This window comes from Eurosta solidaginis, chromosome 4 (genome assembly GCF_040869045.1).
Source record: "Eurosta solidaginis isolate ZX-2024a chromosome 4, ASM4086904v1, whole genome shotgun sequence".
NCBI lineage: Eukaryota > Metazoa > Arthropoda > Insecta > Diptera > Tephritidae > Eurosta > Eurosta solidaginis.
In genome coordinates this window covers 112,745,150-112,765,708 of record NC_090322.1, presented here as the reverse complement: position 1 = coordinate 112,765,708, position 20,559 = coordinate 112,745,150, and the positions used below count along the sequence as shown (strand labels likewise).

Here is a 20,559-nt window from a genome sequence, read left to right as displayed (position 1 = left end):
ATGTTTTCCTGTGAACAACAACATTACAATAATCACATGAAAAATGCCAACTTTAACTAAAAATATCTCTGCACAGATATAAAATTTTCAATTTCCTCTTTCAGATTCGTTGTTCTGAGTTCAAAGGCGCCTCTTGACACCTCTTGAAATAAATAGCTATTATGTTCCGCTTATTTAATACGGGAGGAAACGCTGGCCTTTTTATACCACCCTCGAAAGTGTTAGTCCGCTTGGGGTAACAAGCAGATACAATGGTGTCATTTGTTTATGATCTTGTTGGCAAAGAAAAAGAATGTGGACATATTTAAAGATATGTATGTTAATTTAGGTGTTTCTATATACTCTAAATAAATCAGTGCTACAACAACAACCAAACCCTAAATAAACGTCCAAAAATATCGGGAGATGTATCAAAATATGCGTCTTGGACCCAGAAACGCGAATATAAAAACACAAATTTTGAGTCTGTGAAGAGATACTTGCAAAAGAAATTGCAACTTTTTGTGTGGTTGTTGTAATGTTGGTGTACACAGGAAATAATTTTGTGTACAAAGGGATTTTGCACGGACTAAATTTTGATTGCACCCCTTTGGGGGACCGGCCAGCGTTTATTGGACGTGTATTAAGAGTGTCATGCTTTCGTATAGAATTACCATCTTTTGAACAACTCACAATTTTTGTTTTCCGTTTTTGGATTCCCATTCTGGCTCCAAGACGCATCTTTTGATACATCTTCCGATATTTTTGGACTTGTATTTATAGGTTCATGCTGTTGTATAGAATTACCTAAATTAATTCACAAACAGTATCTTTTAATATGTATGTCCACATTCTTTGTTTGTCAACAGGATCAAATAAATGACATCACAGTATTTTCTTGGGGTAACATACTTAACGCCAACACTTTCGGGGCCTCCGTATTAAATAAACGTAACAATTTTATTTATTTAACATTTTTATACAAAATAAACAACTTGGATTCTCTTGAAGTTGAATTGTTTGCTGCTTGCAGCTGATCGCTTGTAAATTACCATCCTCAAAAATATTGCGTTTACCCCAATAAGCCCAAAGTGTGTTTCGTGAATTATCAGGGGATTATGCGCACTTAGGCAAGGTGCACATAAGGCTACGCGTCATCCACGCGTACACGATATTTCATGTAGGTACAATTCTTCTACGCTTCAAGATATGCGTCACTACAAAAAAAAAATATTTCTAAAAAAAATAAACAAATTAATTTATACCGTATAATTGCAATTATACAAAAGTTGATTGTATATAAAATTAAAAGGGAAAGTTTTCACTATATCTTTATAGCAACAGAAGCACAGCACAAAAGTTTGTAAAAATGTGAAGCGTAGCATAATCTGATTAAGGCAAGGTGCACACGAGGCTACGCTTCATAGACGCTGAAGGCGAAATCTGTACGCTTTGATGTCGAACACACGTACTTGGATGAAGAGCTGCGTACGAGGCGTCAGCTGCATGAAAGCGACAAAGCATGAAAGTTTCATGTGTAGCTAGCCGTACAGTAATTTTGGTCGCTAAGCGTAAATACGGCTAGAAAAGAGCAAGAAGAAGATGTTTACAATTTTTCGTTTGCAAACTTGCTAAAGTTCTTTTTTTCACTTATGCGCGGCGGTGAAAACTTTCGATTTTAATTTAATACACAATCAACTTTTGTTTTATACAGCATAAATTAATTTGTTTAATTTTTTTTAGAAATATTTTTCATTTTTAGCGACGCTTGGAAGTAGCTACTTATGCAGATCTTCAAGCGTAGAGGAATTGTAGCTTCATGAAATATCGTGTACGCGTGGATGACGCGTAGCCTCGTCTGCACCTTGCCTACGAGAACACTAACCTCGTGTGCCAATGGTACATTGTTGTTGCATTTGCTTGTTAAATCTCTATCCGTATCTGGTTCATGTACCATTGGAACACGAGGTAAGATTGCTCAAATCAGCTGTTATGGCAAAATAATAAACAAACTGCTGAAACAGCAAATAGTCAATTATTTTGTCATTGTTTTATCCAAAATGTATTTTGTTGTGTTAACAGTGCTTCACCCCATTCCAACTTTTTGGGGTTTCACATGGATTTGAGCTAGAAATGACTTTTGCAAGTGGTTTTTCTAATTGGTTTGATTTTGCTGTATACACACAAATGCTGAAAGGTTTCAGGTTTTTATTTTGATTCCCAATTCGATGTTAGACTAAGGGTGATTTTTTTAAGCGGTCTTCAGGCGAACGCCAACGCAGAACCACTATGGATACTTCTAGGATCATGTTGTAGTTATGTTAACTATGCTTCGCCCATTCAATGAGCACGGCCATTCACAAATTGTCATCAAAGTCCTATAACGGGAGGCAAAGGAAAATGGTAGTCTCAACAGGTATGGACCATGGGAGAATAGTGTTAGATGCGTAGTTTTCACATTACAATTGAAAAGATGGTGGGTGTCATGTGGGGACACATCGCATTCAGGACATTCAGTACACTTAAACGCTAGCTTTATAACCCAAATTTTAACTTCAATGTGATCACAAGTTCCACCTAAAAGATTTCCTCAAATTATTGTAATGCAATGAAAATTTTCTGTATTAATATCGACCTGATTATCAAGTTATTTTGCTACTTGTTCGATGTGAATAAATTTATAGTGGAACTTTTGATGCAAAAGTCATGATTTGGCTGATCAAGTGTTTTTAATGATCTTAATTTTAATGTCCTTAATTTTTTACAGGCAAGTTCAAGAAAGCCCTGGAGAAGAACGGAGCATCGACCCATGTTAAATGCAGTGAGTGACAGAGTGGTTTGGAGACTGTTTCACTTAAGGAAAGTTATTTAAATTATTGGATAAGTTGTCAGGGTAAATAATGTAAAGTTGTAGTTTTTTTTAGATGGAAAGTAATTTTTTTTAGATTATCCTTAAGGAACTCTAAATGTTAACATACATCAAAAGAAATGTAATTCAATTACTTTTCTTTTGATGGAAAATTCCTTATAGCCAATTAAATATTTTTTGGAAAATATTGCGAATTTCGCAAACATTAATATGTAGTCAGAGCAAATAGTGTAAAGTTGCAAGGAAAGTATTTTTTTGGATGATCCTTAAGGAATTTTAAATGTTAAAATGCATCAAAAGAATGGCAATTCAATTACTTTTCTTTTGATGGAAAATTCCTTATAGCCAATTAAATATTGCGAAATTCGGAAACATTAATATGTAGTCAGAGCAAATAATGTAAAGTTGCAAGGAAAGTAATTTTTTTTGATGATCCTTAAGGAATTTTAAATGTTAACCTGCATCAAAAGAAAGGTAATCCAATTGCTTTCATAGAGCCAATTAAATAATATTTCGAGAATTTTGCGAATTTCAGATCAAATAATGTAATATTGTAAGGAACGTGACTTTTTCACTTAAATTCCTTATTTTTTATAGTATTGCTACTAAAATTAATGAAGTTTAACAAAATTTTTTTATTACTGAATAGGTAACAATTCAAAAAAGGAGGTCTAAACTGTGACAAATATGCCGAAAGTGGAAGAACAAGGACGTTGGGGATTTTGTGGATGACACCATTATGTTAACCTGCGGCGTTTAAATTTGTATTTTTATTTTTAATTCAATAAAAAACTTTTCTTAAATTATTATAACTAAATTTTGAAAGTAAGAGTATATGTTAAATTCAATTGAAAGTTTAGTTTTTAAGCCAATGATAACTAATTAAATTAAATCTATATTATAAGTAAGAAAAAATATTTATTTTAATTTTAAATCAAAATCAAAACTCAAACGTAACACTAACCAAAAGAAAAATGAAATGTATTAATACAGAGATGAATGAATTAAAAGGAATTTTTGTTAATATTTTTTATTGTAAATATCTAAAATATGCATACATCTAAATTATTCATATTCCCTTAAAATTTATTTGTTGTGTTTTTAAATTGAAAACCATATTTTCTTAATAAAAGCATAGAATGAAAAATTTTGGGCATTTTGTGGGCGGTTTTTGGTTATTTTGTGGGGTTTTTTGAATTTTTTAGGTATTTTCAATTCGCATTATAGGTTATTTGATCATCGGGCTGGCAACTCTGGAGCGCATAAAAGTATGCAGCCTCTTTAAAATGACATTTTGAGAGCAGTTCAGCTATTCGTTTTTGATATGGCGGTTCTGAATGAGTGCGACAGAGATGGAAGATCACACGTACACGAAATATCCCATTTCACCATGGATAATATCGGCGCCTCGCCGAACAAAATTATCCAACTTATTATCCAATTTTTTGGATATCGTCAGTATACGATTACCCGATTTTTTATCCACTCATGGTTAGCAGGGGGTTATGAGTAAATAAGTAATATATACATATATGGTTAATTAACTTCAAAAAAAAGAAGTTACACCTTTCGGATGATCCAGGAAATTGGAAGAACACAGACACAAATTGTAAATATGATCCTTTCAAGTTTAAGAAATGTAATTAGTTTTTTACAAAAGATGTTTTCCATAACTAGTTCATACATATATTGTTGCAGCAATGCTACACACAAAGAATACCACACCTATCTAGTGTAGGTGGCCTCATTGACATTCGTGCTCAGAATTCCTGCGTATGTATGTATGAATTTACAATGTTCGTGAACGAGAAGTGAGAAAGAACGCCATTAGACAAAACGGACCAAAGGAACACACGAACTAAAAGAACCATTAGAACCGAAATCGAAGATCTAGTTCACTTATTCAGTTGAGAGACCCGGTCATCTGAACAAGTTCAGAACGAAACGACCCAACTCTAATATCGATATCAAGTATTTCCCCTTTTTTTTGATGTTGCATGTACCTACATTTAGGTATATTTAAGATGGTGTTAATTCAGAAATCTAATATAAATTCATTAAACTTAAGGTAAACAGAAAAATTGTGTTTTCCGTATCCGGAACGAACTCACCAGGTTTCAAATGTTGATGTAGGCACTGTTGCAGCAGGCCTATATTCGGCGGCCCTGCTGTTGTTGCTATATCTGGTGCTGTTGCAGCAGGCCTATGTTTGGCGGCCCTGCTGTTGTTGTTGTTAACGCTGGTGGTATTGCAGCAGGCCTATGTTTAGCGGCCCTGCTGTTTTTGTTGAAGCTGGTGCTTGTGGTAAGCCTGGTGGATGTGGCGCGTTTGGTTGGCGCTGCCGATGGGGTTGCGGTTGTGGTTACGCGGTCGAAGTGGTTGTTGTGGGCACCGCGATGGTGGTTGGCGCCGTTGGTGGTGGTTGTATTAATTGAAACCATGTTTCTATATTATTAAAAAACTTTAAATTATATTTTTAAAACGCCTAAATGTATGAGTCAAATTCTTCTTTATTTTTCACAACAAAGAAAATTTTTGAAAATTGAAAAATCAATATTGAAACTTAAAATATTGATAATACATTTAAAAAATTACGAAGTTCAAGGTAACTAAAATACAAAGTTAAATAAAAATAATAAGAACCCTACATTACTCCCCCTTCAAGAAAATTTATCATTAAACAAATTGAATGTAACCTTCTTTTTATGTAAATTCTTGGTGTTGTTTGTGTCTGTTGTTTCAATTATTGCAGGTTTTAATCTATCAATAGGAATAGTTTTAATATTATTATCTATTTAAAGTTTAAAACATTTTTGGTCTTTTTCCACAATTTTGTAAGGTCCTTCATATGGTTGTTGTAATGAATGTTTATTAATGGCTCGAACAAATGCTAATTTACAAGTTTGAAGATCTTTTGGAACATAAATTCCAGTATCAGCATCTTTATGAAGACTTAAATTTGATCTAACATTTCGAAAATGTTCACGTAAATTACTTAAAACTTCAGTTGATGAGAAATTTTTAGCTGATGGCACAACAAGTTCCCCTGACAAACATAAATTCTGACCGAAAACCATTTCCGCTGGTGTAGCCGAAATGTCTTCTTTGTAAATAGATCGCAAACCAAGTAATAGGACATGTAACTCGTTATACCAATTATTTGTGTCCTCTCTAGCTATTATAGTAGTCTTTAATTGTCTATGAAACCTTTCAACCATACCATTTCCTTGAGGGTGATATGCGGATGTTGTAATTTGGTGACTACCAAGTAATTTAGTTATCTCTGGAAACAATTTCGATGTAAATTGGCTACCTTGATCAGTTGTTATCTTTAACGGAAATCCAAACTGAGAAATACATTCTCTAAAAAACTTATTTGAAATTGTAGTTGCTGAAATATCTTTTAATGCATATGCCTCAGGCCAACGGGTAAATCTTTCAATAATCGTTAAAATATAGCGATGTCCTTTTGAAATAGGTAATGGTCCAACTATATCTAAATGAATGTGTTCAAATCTATTCTTGGGAATTTGAATTTTGCAAAAGGGGATTTTGTATGACGATAAACTTCGGACTTTTGACAATTAAGACACTCTTTTGACCAAATATTAATATCCTTATTCATATTAGGCCAATAATATTTTTTAACTATGAGCCGTCATGTAGCTCTTGTACCCGGATGTGCTATTCCATGTAAAATATCAAATACTGTCTTTCGCAAATTACTCGGTACAAATGGCCTAGGAGTTTCTCCTGAAATTTCACACCAAATATTAAAATTTAAAATGGGAATACTAATTAGTTTTAAATTTAGATATTGAGAATCAGATACAAGTTGATTTAAGTTATCATCTTTTTGTTGTTCAGTTTGTAAAATTTTAAAATTCAGTTCTGTTTTATATATTGCATTAACCTCAAAAGCTCTAGATAGCGTATCTGCTACAACATTGGATTCTCCTTTAATGTATTGTATGCCATCAGTAAATTGTGCTATAAATTCCAAGTGTCTCGTTTGTCTAGGACTTCGTTCTGTTTTTGAATTTAAAGCAGTAGTCAAAGGTTTATGGTCAGTATAAACTGTAAATTGCCGTCCTTCCAAAAGATATCTAAAATGTTTTATATTTAAGTAAATCGCCAATAACTCCCTATCAAAAGCACTATATTTAATTTCAGTTGGAGAAAGTTTTTTAGAAAAGAATGCAATGGGTTCAATTTTACTATTGTAATTTTGTTGTATAACGCCCCCACCATGTTTTTATATTATTAAAAAACTTTAAATTATATTTTTTAAAACGCCTAAATGTATGCGTCAAATTCTTCTTTATTTTTCACAACAGAGAAAATTTTTGAAAATTGAAAAATCAATATTGAAACTTAAAATATTGATAATACATTTAAAAAATTACAAAGTTCAAAGTAACTAATACAAAGTTAAATAAAAATAATAAGAACCCTACAGTGGCTGTGCTCGTAGTCGCGTTGCTGATATTGCCGATTCAATTCATTGGCTGTTGCTACAGTAATTGTTGCTTTTGCTGACTCACCAGGAGTTGGTTTTGCTGTGGCATGTTCACTATTAATTTTCTAAATACATAAACCATACAATTATGTATGGTAAACATCTTTAATAGGATCTTAAGCGCTCAGCATTTCCTTCCTGAACTTTCTTAAGGCTTGCCTTGCTTCAAAAGTTGATTCTGCACGTTTTCAATAAGAGTTAAGCTTTAAGATAAAATTTTAATATAAAATCAGTCCCTTTTAAAAATAATTAAATTTTTTCTTCTTCCGGAGTCAATAAATTGCGGCCAGATATTTCCTTGAACTATGTAATCCAACTGTGTTACATATACCACCAATCCCTCTGCTAACTACGTTCTTGTTTTGACGATTCCCAGCGAATAAACACATCTCACGAATTCTTTAATGGCCGCCACCACCACCTTCGTCTTCGAAGTTGACTTGGTTCTTTTCTCAAGATATCATTACACATTCAGAAAATGTATGGCAGATATCTTAATTTTTCATTTTTCCTAATTTATGTAGCATATTCTCGCTTCGGTTGTATTCGCACACATTCTGCATTTTCCACTATGATATATTTTAGTGTTTATTACATTTATTTGAAGCTAATTTTCTTATTAGAATAAAATTGTAAATTTAGATGTTTTCCACTATTTTAGTGAACTGTCTGACTACGTTTTTCTCAAGCTATTGCGGACCGCGCCTTTTACTGCTTCTTACGATTTTTTTTCCTTCTTTTTTCATCGCCAACCACCCTTGCCATTCTAGCCAAATTCCATGCTATTATTGCGACTGCGCAGTGGAACGGAGCCTTTAAATCGCATGATTTAACTGTGGTTGCCATGGCAGAACCGTACAAGGTGGTAGTCGCGGTGACCATTGTGAATGATAACTAAGTGTGTTACCTTATCTGTCAACTGCCTGACAGGATGTTCAATATGGCTACTTTTTAGCGTTTTGACAGGGTGTTCAATATGGCGGCGCCTATCTTTAGCGGTTGATAGAAAGAGATACAGAATGAGACAGCGATAGTCAATTACAAATCAGGTGATCCAATCCCTTTGGAATTTTGACGTCTATGCAGAAGATATCACAATTTGTTATCATTCACAATGGCGGTGACAATCCTGCAGCCATCATTAAAAGTTCGATATATTTCGTTTTGTTGAACCGATGGACTAATGTCAAAATCGTACTGCGCTGAAGGTTAATGTGTCAATTCGTATGAAACTACAAGTCAGCTGTCACCTTGTATAGTTACGCCATGGTGGTTGCCGTTATTGGGAATTTTTCCACACCATTGGATTATTTCGCGATGCCACCTGCGCAAAATTAACAAAAGCTATCATCCGGTGGCAAAATCCTGAGCCAGATAAATAATTTTGCATGTAAATGTAAGAACAACGATTTGAGCCAGATAAATCCTGATAGAAGTCTGGTTCAATTTGTGAGCCAGATAATTTGTTAATTACTTCTTTTTAGGTTGGCAACGCGGCCTTTAATATACCTACTTTTTCAAAAATAGATGTCGCTGCTTAGCCTTTCGCCGTATGAGTTAAATGAAAAACAGCGGCGACATCTGCTTATCACATTTCACGTGTGCGAAAATTTCACGACATCTGCCTCTCAAGTCTCTCAATGATGCAGAGCATTCCCGTGAGAATTGAGCGTAAGCAGGAGCTGTAAAACTCACTGAAAGATGGCAAAAAATTTGCTTTAACCACCCCAGACAGACATGAGTGAGGTTGAATCCTGCCTTTTTCCCTATCACCAGCCAACTGGTACGTTCCAAGGGTGACTCTCCCAAGTGGACCATAACAATATTAAAAACATAAAAAGACTCACCAGTTAGACAAGGCATACAAACATTACTTTTTAACACATAAACTAACTTTTAAAACAACTAAAGTTAATTTTATAAAACAAAAATTCGCCGCTTCACTCGAGAAAGAAATTTTTTTTAGTCCGTTATGTTGATGCTGATTTGCTGCTTACAAAATTTTGCTCCTTCAGTATATGTTATCTGTTCTGCGTCTGTGAAAAGAGTGATTAGAAGTCTGTTGAATTTTGATTTTCTATGTAAGTTTCAAGTGACGTTTCAAGCCGTTATTGTACGCTGATGATGTCAAACTTCTTATACCTTTTATCTCACCTGCGGATAGATCAAATCTAAAATCGGATCTGAATAGCTTAGTCGGTTAGTGTAGTGTAAATGTAATGCCACCAAACCTGCCGAAGTGAAAGTTCATGTGCTTTACAAGAAAATCATACCAATCATACGAGTAAATGATTCATGATTGCACAATTAACCAAGTCATTAGGTTTGTAGACCTTGGCGTTACGATGGACCCTATACTTGACTTTAAATTCCACATATAAGATTGCGTGAACAGAGCCAAAGGGATTTTGGCGTTCGTCAAACTATGGTCTAAAGAATTAGATGATCCATAAGTATAACACTAAAACTCTCTTTATATCTTTGGTGCGGCCAATATTAGAATACGCTTCGATAATCTGAAACCCTCGTTCCAGACGCACTGCGACAAATTAGAGCCGGCTCAAAAGCAATTCCTGATTTTTGCGCTAAGGGACTTACCGTGGGACCCCGCAATGATTCTTCCCCCCTACTCCTGCCGTTTAAAACTTATTCAGCTCCCTACGTTACGGAGTCGTAGGGAGATACCACGTGATATTTATAGTAAAACTTATTAGATGGATGGTAAATAGCCGTTTTCTGCTTAGTAAAATTTTATTTAATGTTCCCTTTAGACCATCTAGGCATTTCCAACCGCTTCATATAAAAAAATGCAGATCGAATTTTGAAATTCAAACCTCTTCGTTGTCTGTGTACTGACTTCAATAAGCCCTATAAAAACATTGATACGTGTGACTCACTCCACGTAATAAAAAAATATCTGCTGACTACCTTAAATACGCAATGATTTGGGTGGGTAGCTTGGAATCACGTCCTTTCCAACCTCGCACACATCGCAGCCCTACTTGTTGTGTGTCAAATATACATTAGCTGCTCGAAATCACGTTGTTGTTGTTGTTGTTGTAGCAGTGCTTCGCCCCACCTAACAGCCGCAACCGATCACAAATTGTCATCAATATCCTCTAACGGGAGTCCAAGGAAACTTGCTGTTTCAACAGGGGTGGACCAAAATGAAAGGGGTGTTAGAGGCGTTGGTTCCACATTACAATTAAAGAGATGGTTGGTGTCGTGTGGGGACACATTGCAAGCGGGGCATACATTTTGTATGTCGGGGTTGATTCTGGATAGGTAAGAGTTTAACCTGTTACAGTATCCAGAACGAAGTTGAGCAAGAGTGACAAGAGTATGCGTTCCTCTTCCACAAATTTTGGGTACTTTTCTTTGAGTACTGGATTCACCGGGGAATTCCCGGCATAGCGCGGTGGTGGTGCTATGGAGTTTTCTGAAGCAATGCTGATGACAGGCTAGCTGCAAATTTGCTTGGAAGTAGGGGAGCAAAATGGCTCCAAGCGTCTTTGCTACTGGCGATAGGAGAGATATCAGACGATACGACACTCCTATGTTAGCTGGTTTTCCAGGCTTTAGTAGCGGGGCCACCTTGGCCATTTTCCATTTTTCGGGTATGACAAAAGAAATTTTGGCCATGCAAATGAGGATTCATTTCTTAAGCGCCATTTCATTCCAGTTTTTCTTCAATCGGGAGAAGTTTTTTTCTGAGTGTGTCGGGGTAGTACCAGAATATTCGTGTATCAGAACATACCAGATTCATATCCGTAAAACCCACTGAGCTGACATCCCTGGTCTGAGAGACTCTGGGTCATGGTTTATAATTTATTCAACTCCATAAAGTTGAGTCTAAAAAATCAAAAATTTATAAACAAGTTTTTTCAATTAGTTTCAAAATTTTTTCTAAGCAGGGTCGTCCCTAGACAGTGATTTGGCTAACATTTACATTTTTTATTCAATATTTAGGCAAGCATATACTTTGGAAAAGGTTAAGTATATCAGCAGTGGAAGCAGAATTTTTACGCTCGCGTGTTTGGGTCCGCGCTATTTTAGTGTTTCTGAACGTGTCCTATATAAGGTAAGAAATATGAAGAGAAGAACGTTTTATAAGCTTGGCAGTCAAGAAAATCAAGAATTTAAGCGCAGTGTAGCCGAATATGCCAATATTTCAAAATTTGCTCGGCCAGATGCTGATTTTAATGCAGTTGCGACAGATGTGTTGGACACCACCTCCGAAAGCTCTTTCTGCCGTCAGGAATCTTCTGAATGTGCAACAGATGCTGAGAATACGTTCGACAGCTTCCCTTCTGAACTTTCGACTGCAGAAAAATTGTATTATATAAAGTCATGGGCCATGCGACATAATATTACCCAAGAAGCATTAAATGATCTCGTTCGGACCTTATTAATTATTGGGGTGAAAGATCCGCCGCTGTCGGCACAGACAATTTTTGAAACACCCAAAAATAGTGTGGAAGTACAGAATATTCTCGGTGGTGAGTTTACATACTATGGCATTCAGTCCTACTTCGAGTCAAGGTTGTTTCCTAGTCAATTGTCGTTGAATCAATTGAGCGTCCTTTTTTGATCACGTGTTTTTCAGGAAAACAAAAACCCACAAACACAAACGGCTTTTTGAAAGACTTCGCGGAGGAAGTTAATCAATTAAGGATAAATGGCTTGAAAGTAGGCTCATTCCCCGATTTGAAACGGTTTGATGTTCATCTATTTATATGCGATTCACCCGCACGAGCTTTTATTTCTGGAGTACAAGGACATAGCGGAAAACACAGTTGTCCTAAGTGTTGCGAGGTGTGAGAACGTATAGGAACAAGATTGTCATTCTCAAAACAGATATGTGAGTTGCGAACCGACTTGTCCTTTAAGAACAGACTTGACAATAACTTACATAAAAATAACTTACTTAAAAATAAAAACTGGAAATCAACAGAGTACAGACAGTTTTTACTTTATTCTGGGAAATTTGTTTTAAAAGGTTGCATTGATGATAATTTATATTATCATTTCCTTCTTTTACATGCCAGCATACGAATACTTTCGTGTGGAACATTTTGCGAAACCGAAGCCAATGTTGTACAAGAAATGTTAGACGAGTTTGTCAACCTCTTTGGCGAAATTTACGGTGACGATTTAATTAGCTTTAACATCCACTGTTTGTTGCATTTGCCTGCGTGTGCCAGGGATAATGGGACTTTGGATCAATTCTCTGCATACAAATTTGAAAACTTTCTGCAATTTCTGAAAAAGTTGATAAAAAAGCCCAATCAAATTTTGCAGCAACTTTATTTTCGCCTTCAGGAGAGAAAATGCCTAGAAATAAAAAAACATCAAAATATGCTTCTCTTATTATTGATCCAAAAAAAGAGGACTCATATTTCTTTAGTAAGGGGACAGGTCCAATAAAAATAATAGAAACAATAAACGAATCGGGAAAGGACGTGGTAATAGCGAACGCATTTCTAAAAGTCGATAATTATTACGAAGCACCACTTGAGTCACTTTCAGCCCTTGGTATATTGGTTGGAAGTAGGTTGGATGAAATGAGACTTGAAATTTCCTGTGAAGATATTGAACATAAGTATTTTTGTATGCCTTTTGAAAATAAATATCTTCTCATACCCTTACTTCATAACCTTTTTCACAAATTTTCTAACTAATATTCTTATATTATCGCTTGCTCCAATTTGATGACATGCGGAGGTCCACACCAAAACGTAACATTTCCAAAATGTTTATTTTGGAAAATATATTATATTCGTAAGAAGCTTTCATAAGGCATCAATGGTAAAATTAACTTTATCAATTTACTCGAATTCACATATGAATGAAATGTTACGTTTTGGTGAGTGTAGTATGCTTTATTATTTTTATTAATATGAATATTCACATAGATAATATCTTCTTGATATAAAAATTTAAAAATTACAAAGTTAAAAGTAACTTAAACACAAATTAAATACAAATAATAACAACCCTACAGTGAGGGCCTCTTCATATATTTTCAAACAAATTACTATAAATGCTACTCGTAATTGTATTTCTTTTTTTGCATGGAGAACATATGATCAGAAAGAATGGCGAGCCAGAACATATTTGAAGAAGACATAGATATGTATACCTCTACTCCGAATAGGAAAAGCAACTCCTTTTTAAATATCTCCGGCTCTACTACCAACCAAACATCCAAGGATATGGTAGATGTACTTCCCTCCGCTCCCAATGCAACGGACCCCTATTTCGTGGATGTAGCACAACAAAGCGAACCGTTTCCATCTCAATTATATGCAAATAACACCAATTTGCATAGTTTGTCTGGCTCTACAGCCAACCAACTAAGAATTAAAAAGGTAAAGCTGGTGAAGGGCAAAGTAAATGCCAATTTGATCGATGAATTTGCTTCGAATTCTATTGCAACAAATCCCCATTTCGTGGATGTAGCACAACACAGCGAACCGTTTCCATCTAAATTATATGCAAAGAACGCCAATCTCCGTAATCCGTCTAGCGCCACAACCAGCGAACCATATATGCCAAAATTCCGAAAGTTTTACTTGTCAAAGGGCTTCAATGCAACAAATGGCCATTTGGTCGTTGTAGCACTACACAGCGAACCGTTTCCATCTAGCTCAAAAGCTATAAACAACAATTTCAATAATTCATCCAGCTCTAGTACCAACCAAACACACAACCAATTGATTGATGTACCTCCCTCCAATTCCGATTCAGCAACGCCGATTTGATCGATGTAGCACAACACAGCGCGTCCTTTCACTCCTCCTTAAATACAACGAGTACCGTTTTGAATAATGCGGCTACTTCCTTAACCAACGAAGGAACATTCCCTACAACAAATGAAAATATAATGGCGATACTACAAACAATATTACAGAAGCATATCGACCTGGAATTTAGATTGACTAAGATTGAAGAAAATGTGCATAGTGAAATATTGAACTGTTATTTGTGAAACACTAGTAATTGTAGCCGTAATACCTTGATTCTCTTTAATTCTTATTTATGCTATCATTTCAGCTTCCAGAATTGGCAGAAGTCATGGCTCAACATAAAGTCATGCGCGACTCAAAAGTTTTGATTAAGAAAACGCACAAAATAGTATGCTGTATCAGCGGAGAAACGGAAAATGATACTCACACCGAGCTCTCTATCGTTATGCCACTAACATCGCTGGATTCAGTTTATGACATTGAGAAAAAGTTGGACTCAGATGATTATCAATGATTTGAATATTTTTAATTGTGTTTCATAACTTAAATTGGTGGTTTTCATTTAGAAATCATATATCTTTATGCTGAAAGGTGCATCATCAGACATTATTGGAGTAATAGAAAACTTTTCTCTGACAACGTTCCTTTCAATTTTAACTGGGACGGAGTACATAGCAAACGATCTTTATCTAAACTGAAACTCGTGAACAGCGTACTTTTTGGTAATGTAATTTAAATTGTTTTAAAATGTCATTACTTACATTGTCCATTCCTATTAATTTAGACGTTTTCAAGCTGCCAGGCAGGATCGACTTCGAAGACAACATGAGACGGTGTTTAACGCTGAGCCACAACCGGCATAAACAAAGGCGGTATCTGACCAATAAATCCAGCTCTGCAACAACCTACATACAACAAACGAACAAGACACACTGAAATAATCTTAATTAAAAACTATATAAGAACCTAATAATTCTAAGTTTTTTCCTACGTTCCTATTCTAAGCTTTTTATGCCTAATTAAAATAATATTCAACAATCGCACAAAGTTTGCAAAGATTTTTAAAGCAATTTAAATGCAACAAATTTGTCAATAATTTTTAACCAAAAATTTATAAACTAGATGTATAAGGAAAAAGTATTTTGATATAAATATTTGTAATGAACTTAACTGAAATAATTCTAACTTTTTTCCTACGTTACTAATCTAAGCTTTTTATGCTCTAATTAAAATAATATTTAACAATCGCACAAAGTTTGCAAAGATTTTTAAAGCAATTTAAATGCAATGTATAACAAAAAAGTATTTTGACTATAAATATTTGTGATGAACTTACCTGAAATAATTCTAAGTTTTTTCCTACGTTACTAATCTAAGCTTTTTATGCTCTAATTAAAATAATATTCAACAATCGCACAAAGTTTGTAAAGATTTTTAAAGCGATCTAATTACAACGAATTTGTCAATAATTTTTAACCAAAAATTTATAAACTAGATGTATAACAAAAAAGTATTTTGAATATAAATATTTGTAATGAACTCAACTGAAATAATTCTAATTTTTTTCCTACGTTACTAATATAAGTTTTTTATGCTCTAATTAAAATAATATTTAACAATCGCACAAAGTTTGCAAAGATTTTTAAAGCAATTTAAATGCAATGTATAACAAAAAAGTATTTTGACTATAAATATTTGTGATGAACTTACCTGAAATAATTCTAAGTTTTTTCCTACGTTACTAATCTAAAAGCTTTCTGTGCTATAATTAAAATGATATTCAACAATCGCAAAAAGTTTGCAAATATTTTTAAAGCAATTTAAATGCAATGTATAACAAAAAAGTATTTTGACTATAAATATTTGTGATTAACTTACCTGAAATAATTCTAAGTTTTTTCCTACCTTACTAATCTAAGTTTTTTATGCTCTAATTAAAATAATATTCAACAATCGCACAAAGTTTGCAAAGATTTTTAAAGCAATTTAAATGCAATGTATAACAAAAAAGTATTTTGACTATAAATATTTGTGGTGAACTTACCTGAAATAATTCCAAGTTTTTCCTACGTTACTAATCTAAGCTTTTTACCTCAAATTAAAATAATATTCAACAATCGCACAAAGTTTGCAAAGATTTTAAAAGCAATCTAATTGCAACGAATTTGTCAATAATATTTAACCAAAAATTTATAAACTAGATGTATAAGAAAAAAGTATTTTGAATATAAATATTTGTGATGAACTTACCTGAAATAATTCTAAGTTTTTTCCTACGTTACTAATCTAAGCTTTTTATGCTCAAATTAAAATAATATTCAACAATCGCACAAAGTTTGCAAAGATTTTTAAAGCAATTTAATTGCAACGAATTTGTCAATAATTTTTAACCAAAATTTATAAAATAGATGTATAACAAAAAAATATTTTGAATACAAATAATTGATGATGAATTTAACTGACAGTACCAATACCATCAACTAAATAGCCCTTATAAATATTGTAGTCACATAATTCAAAACAAAAAATTACCATGAGTACCTACGTTTATTATTGCAAAATCACGAAGAAAGAAAATTGCATGAAGTACATTCAATCTAAAATTATTGCACTGAATGCATATATCGCATTTTAAACTAAGAAATGTGAAAACTTAAAAAAATTTCAGATCGGTATTTAAGTGTAAATCGATCCATGAAAGCATCGTGAAATTACTTTTTTTTTGGTAGTTAACGTTATCGTTTAGCCTGGTTTTGTTACCAATTTTGTTATTTTCGTGGTATAAATCAACATTCAACACAAAGCTTCTCTGATTATGAGTTGAAAAACTTTTTGATTTAGGTTGCGATATGTAAAATTACATATTTTTGTACACAGTTCTAAAATGTAAAGGGAAAAAATTTATATTTGTCTATTAATTAAATTATTAAAAAGATATTGTTATATTAATGATATAGAGAAGCGCCAACACGAATGCAAGTGGTTTCAAACCTCTGGTAGGCAATTCACCACTTTAACTGTCAGAAAAAATGTTAAATTGTTCATTTTAAGTAAAAAAAATTTTGAAAGTTGCAATTGAAGTTCAAAAAATTAAAATTGAAGTTCACAATTTTCAATAGAAGTTCAGTAAATTATAATTGAAGGTCAGGAATTTTAACTGCAGTTCAGCAATTTAAAACTGAAGTTCAGAAAATTACAATTTAAGTTCAATTATAATTTTCTGAACTAAAACAGAAATTCTGAACTTCAGTTTTAATTTTCTGAACTACAAATAGAAATTCTGAACTTGAATTTAAATTTTCTGAACTTGAATTGAAATTTTTGAGCTTCAATTGTAACTTTCGAACCTCAATTGCAGCTTTCTGAACTAAAATAAAAAAGGTACAGCATTAAAATTGGCGAATTACAAGTCAACTTACCCAAATTGTGAATTTCATACTCGCGATTTGATGGTTTACTGCAACCAATAGTTCTGTTAGTTCTTCTCGTTTGTTTTCTATATCATTAATTAATTTATTTAAGTTTCCCTTAACTTTGTATGCATAGAATCGCATACAATAAAATTTGTATTTATGGGTCACCAACAAGACTGAAAGTGTTAACAGGAACAGTGGTTATTTAAAAGAATACAAAAACGAATTTGAAGAAGCTTTAACAACCAACCAAATAGAGATGCGGGCGTTAATTAAAACAATGGAGGAAAAATACAATGAACGTTTGGCGACCTTAAAAATGCATCAAGAAATGTATATTAAAAATGCAGCTGAGATTAAGAAAGTGCGGGAGATAGCAGAGGAAATAAAAAATCAAGCTGAAGTAGTGGGGAGGGAGAATGAGAAATTTTGTAGTGAAATAAAAATAATAGTAAAGGAGAAAAACAATGGGATACCACAACAAACAATGCAAATATGCTAAGAACGGGTGAAAATAAAAACACAGCTAGGGCCGTTCCAGAGCTTAAGAAACGGGCTCCTATTATTGTTAAACCGAAGGCAAAACAAAATAGCGAAAGAACAAGGCAAGATCTAAACAATAAAATTAACCCTAACGAGCTGAAGATAACAGACATTAAAACGGGCCATAATGGTATTATGGTGATCGATAGTATTAATGAAGATGAAAGAAATAAGATTAAACAAATTATGGACAAAAAAATAAGTGATGAATATGAAATAAAGATACCACGTGACTATAAACCAAAATTATTTATAACAGGCATGCGGTTTGAAAAGAATAGAGATGACCTGGTGCCCTATTCAGTAACTATGAGTTTTGAAATGTACATTTTCCTTTCATACAAATTATATGAAGAAAAAGTGTACATTTCAAAAATCACAGTTACTGAATAGGGCCCCTGATCGAGTGTCTAAGAAAGCAAAACAAATGCCTAGAACAGCGTGAAATAAAAATTATTAAGCAATATAATGTTAAAACTAGCAACAAAAACTATTACAACGCAATATTGGAGGTGGACGAGGAAATGTTTACTAATGCTTTAAAATTGGATAAGCTGAACGTAGGATGGGAAAGATGAAAAGTTTACGATAGCGTTGATGTGACAACGTGTTTCAAATGCAGAGGATACAATCACAAGGCGACTGAATGCAAAAACGAGGAAGTTTGTACCAAATGCTTGGGTAAGCATAAGACCGTTGAGTGTAATGAACAACCAGCAAACAAGTGTATAAACTGCATAAAGGCAAATGAGAAGTTAAATCTAGGACTAGATGTCAATCACTCGTGCAATAGCAGACATTGCCCAGTCTACCTAAAGCACCTGAATGCAAAAAAACAAAGGCTAGGATACTAGCAGCGAACACCCGACGTACTGATAAGCCCGCCACAATCCAATGAGATACCGCTGAAGAAAATTCGATACAAAGAAAGACTGCAGACTAGACACAATGAACTAAAGTGCATATACTTGAATATTAATAGCATAGTATCAAGCAAATGTAAACTGAAAGTGTTGGCTGAAGTACATACACCGAGTATCATATTATGTTCGGAAACGTGTACAATGAAAGATGTTGAAGACAGCGAATTAGAAATAGCATCGTATAATATGGTTAGATGCGACTCGCACAGCAGGCATACAGGAGGAGTACTAGTGTATGTTCATAGGACAGTGGGGATAAATGTAATTTATAATGCTAGTGTCAATATGAACTTATGGTGCATTATAATAAAATTGAAAAAAGTCGATAAAAAGTGGCAAATAGGGGTTCTGTATCATTCGCCAAGCACAAGTGATGCAGCGTTTATCGAGTACCTAAATGAAATATTAATCGATAAATTTGAAAGATGTAAATGTAATATACTAATCGGGGATTTTAATATAAACATGAACTACATATCAAGATACAGTACAAAATTGAATGAGATATTTTCTGTAATGGGTGTGACCCAAAAAGTAGAATTTTATACTCGAATTGCAGATACAAGTGCATCTAAAATTGATTTATTATATTCAAATTCAGATGAAATTCTCTGCAATAATTTGCCTGCATACAAAATTTCAGATCATGAAACAATAATGTTCAATATTAAAACGTCTAAATCATACCAGATGAGAATGACCAAGAAAATCACAGCTTGGGATATATATAATAGTGAAATCTTAATAAGCATCCTGAGATCATGTAACTTCAACATAAATGAAGACCTACTAATTGATGAGAAAGTCGAATTAGTGAACAACATAATAATGCAAGCTATGGAGAGTTTAACGTATGAAAAAGAAGTTCATATTAATCTAATGAATAAACGGTATGACAGACAATTGGCTCAAATGAATAATTGCAAATATAATAATTATAAGCTTGCGATACAAACAGGTGATTGGAACGAATATAAAAATATAAATCGTATCTACAAAAAGCTAGTAAAAATAAAGAAAGTTAAATATATGGAAAATAAAGTCGAAATGAATGAAAATAACCCCAAAGAAATGTGGAAACATCTCAAGCAAGCGGTTTGCTTAACGAGAGATAACGAAGGGATTAAAAAGGCGATAATAAATGGTATGATGGTAGAAAATGAAACTGAGCTGGCAAATGGTCTAAATAGGTTCTTTATAAATAGCGTAATAAAAATTAATAACATCATAGAACCTTGCCGTGTAGCACTAAGTGATGTACAAGTCAATTCTAGATTAAAGTTTGCCCAAATTACAACAGATGAAGTTATTAATATTCTGAAAGAGTTCAAATATAAAATAGGCGGCAGAGAACTTTTATCTGATGGAGTACTTAAAGACTGTATATCGTATACAGGATATTTCTACGCACAAATAATCAATAACAGCCTAGAAGAGGGTGTTGTACCAGAAAAGTGAAAAACGTTAACGGTGATACCAGTGGAAAAAGTTAAAAAGACAGTAAAACCTGAAGAACTTAGACCCATAAACACCCTGCCTAGTGATTGTAAAATACTTGAAGCTT

The 20,559-nt window shown here is 33.6% G+C and overlaps 1 protein-coding gene across 18 annotated transcripts in view; it reads left to right on the top strand.

Annotated features, from left to right (window-relative positions):
* LOC137250152 (succinate--CoA ligase [ADP/GDP-forming] subunit alpha, mitochondrial-like) overlaps positions 1 to 15,412 on the top strand; it is a 158,897-nt gene extending 143,485 nt beyond the window's left edge. For 15 of the 18 annotated variants that reach the window (XR_010952797.1, XR_010952795.1, XR_010952794.1 and 12 more), the window contains one exon: positions 2,747 to 3,995. Coding sequence is in view for 2 of the 18 variants with exons in the window: in XM_067782516.1 (XP_067638617.1) it covers positions 11,337 to 11,958 (622 nt within the window). In the remaining 16 variants the exon portion in view is untranslated. Of the gene's footprint in view, positions 1 to 2,746; positions 3,996 to 11,336; positions 12,180 to 13,447; positions 14,839 to 14,900 lie in introns of those variants that run through there. The other 3 variants (XM_067782524.1, XR_010952799.1, XM_067782516.1) reach the window with 3 other exon arrangements.
* Positions 15,413 to 20,559: the final 5,147 nt, after the last annotated feature.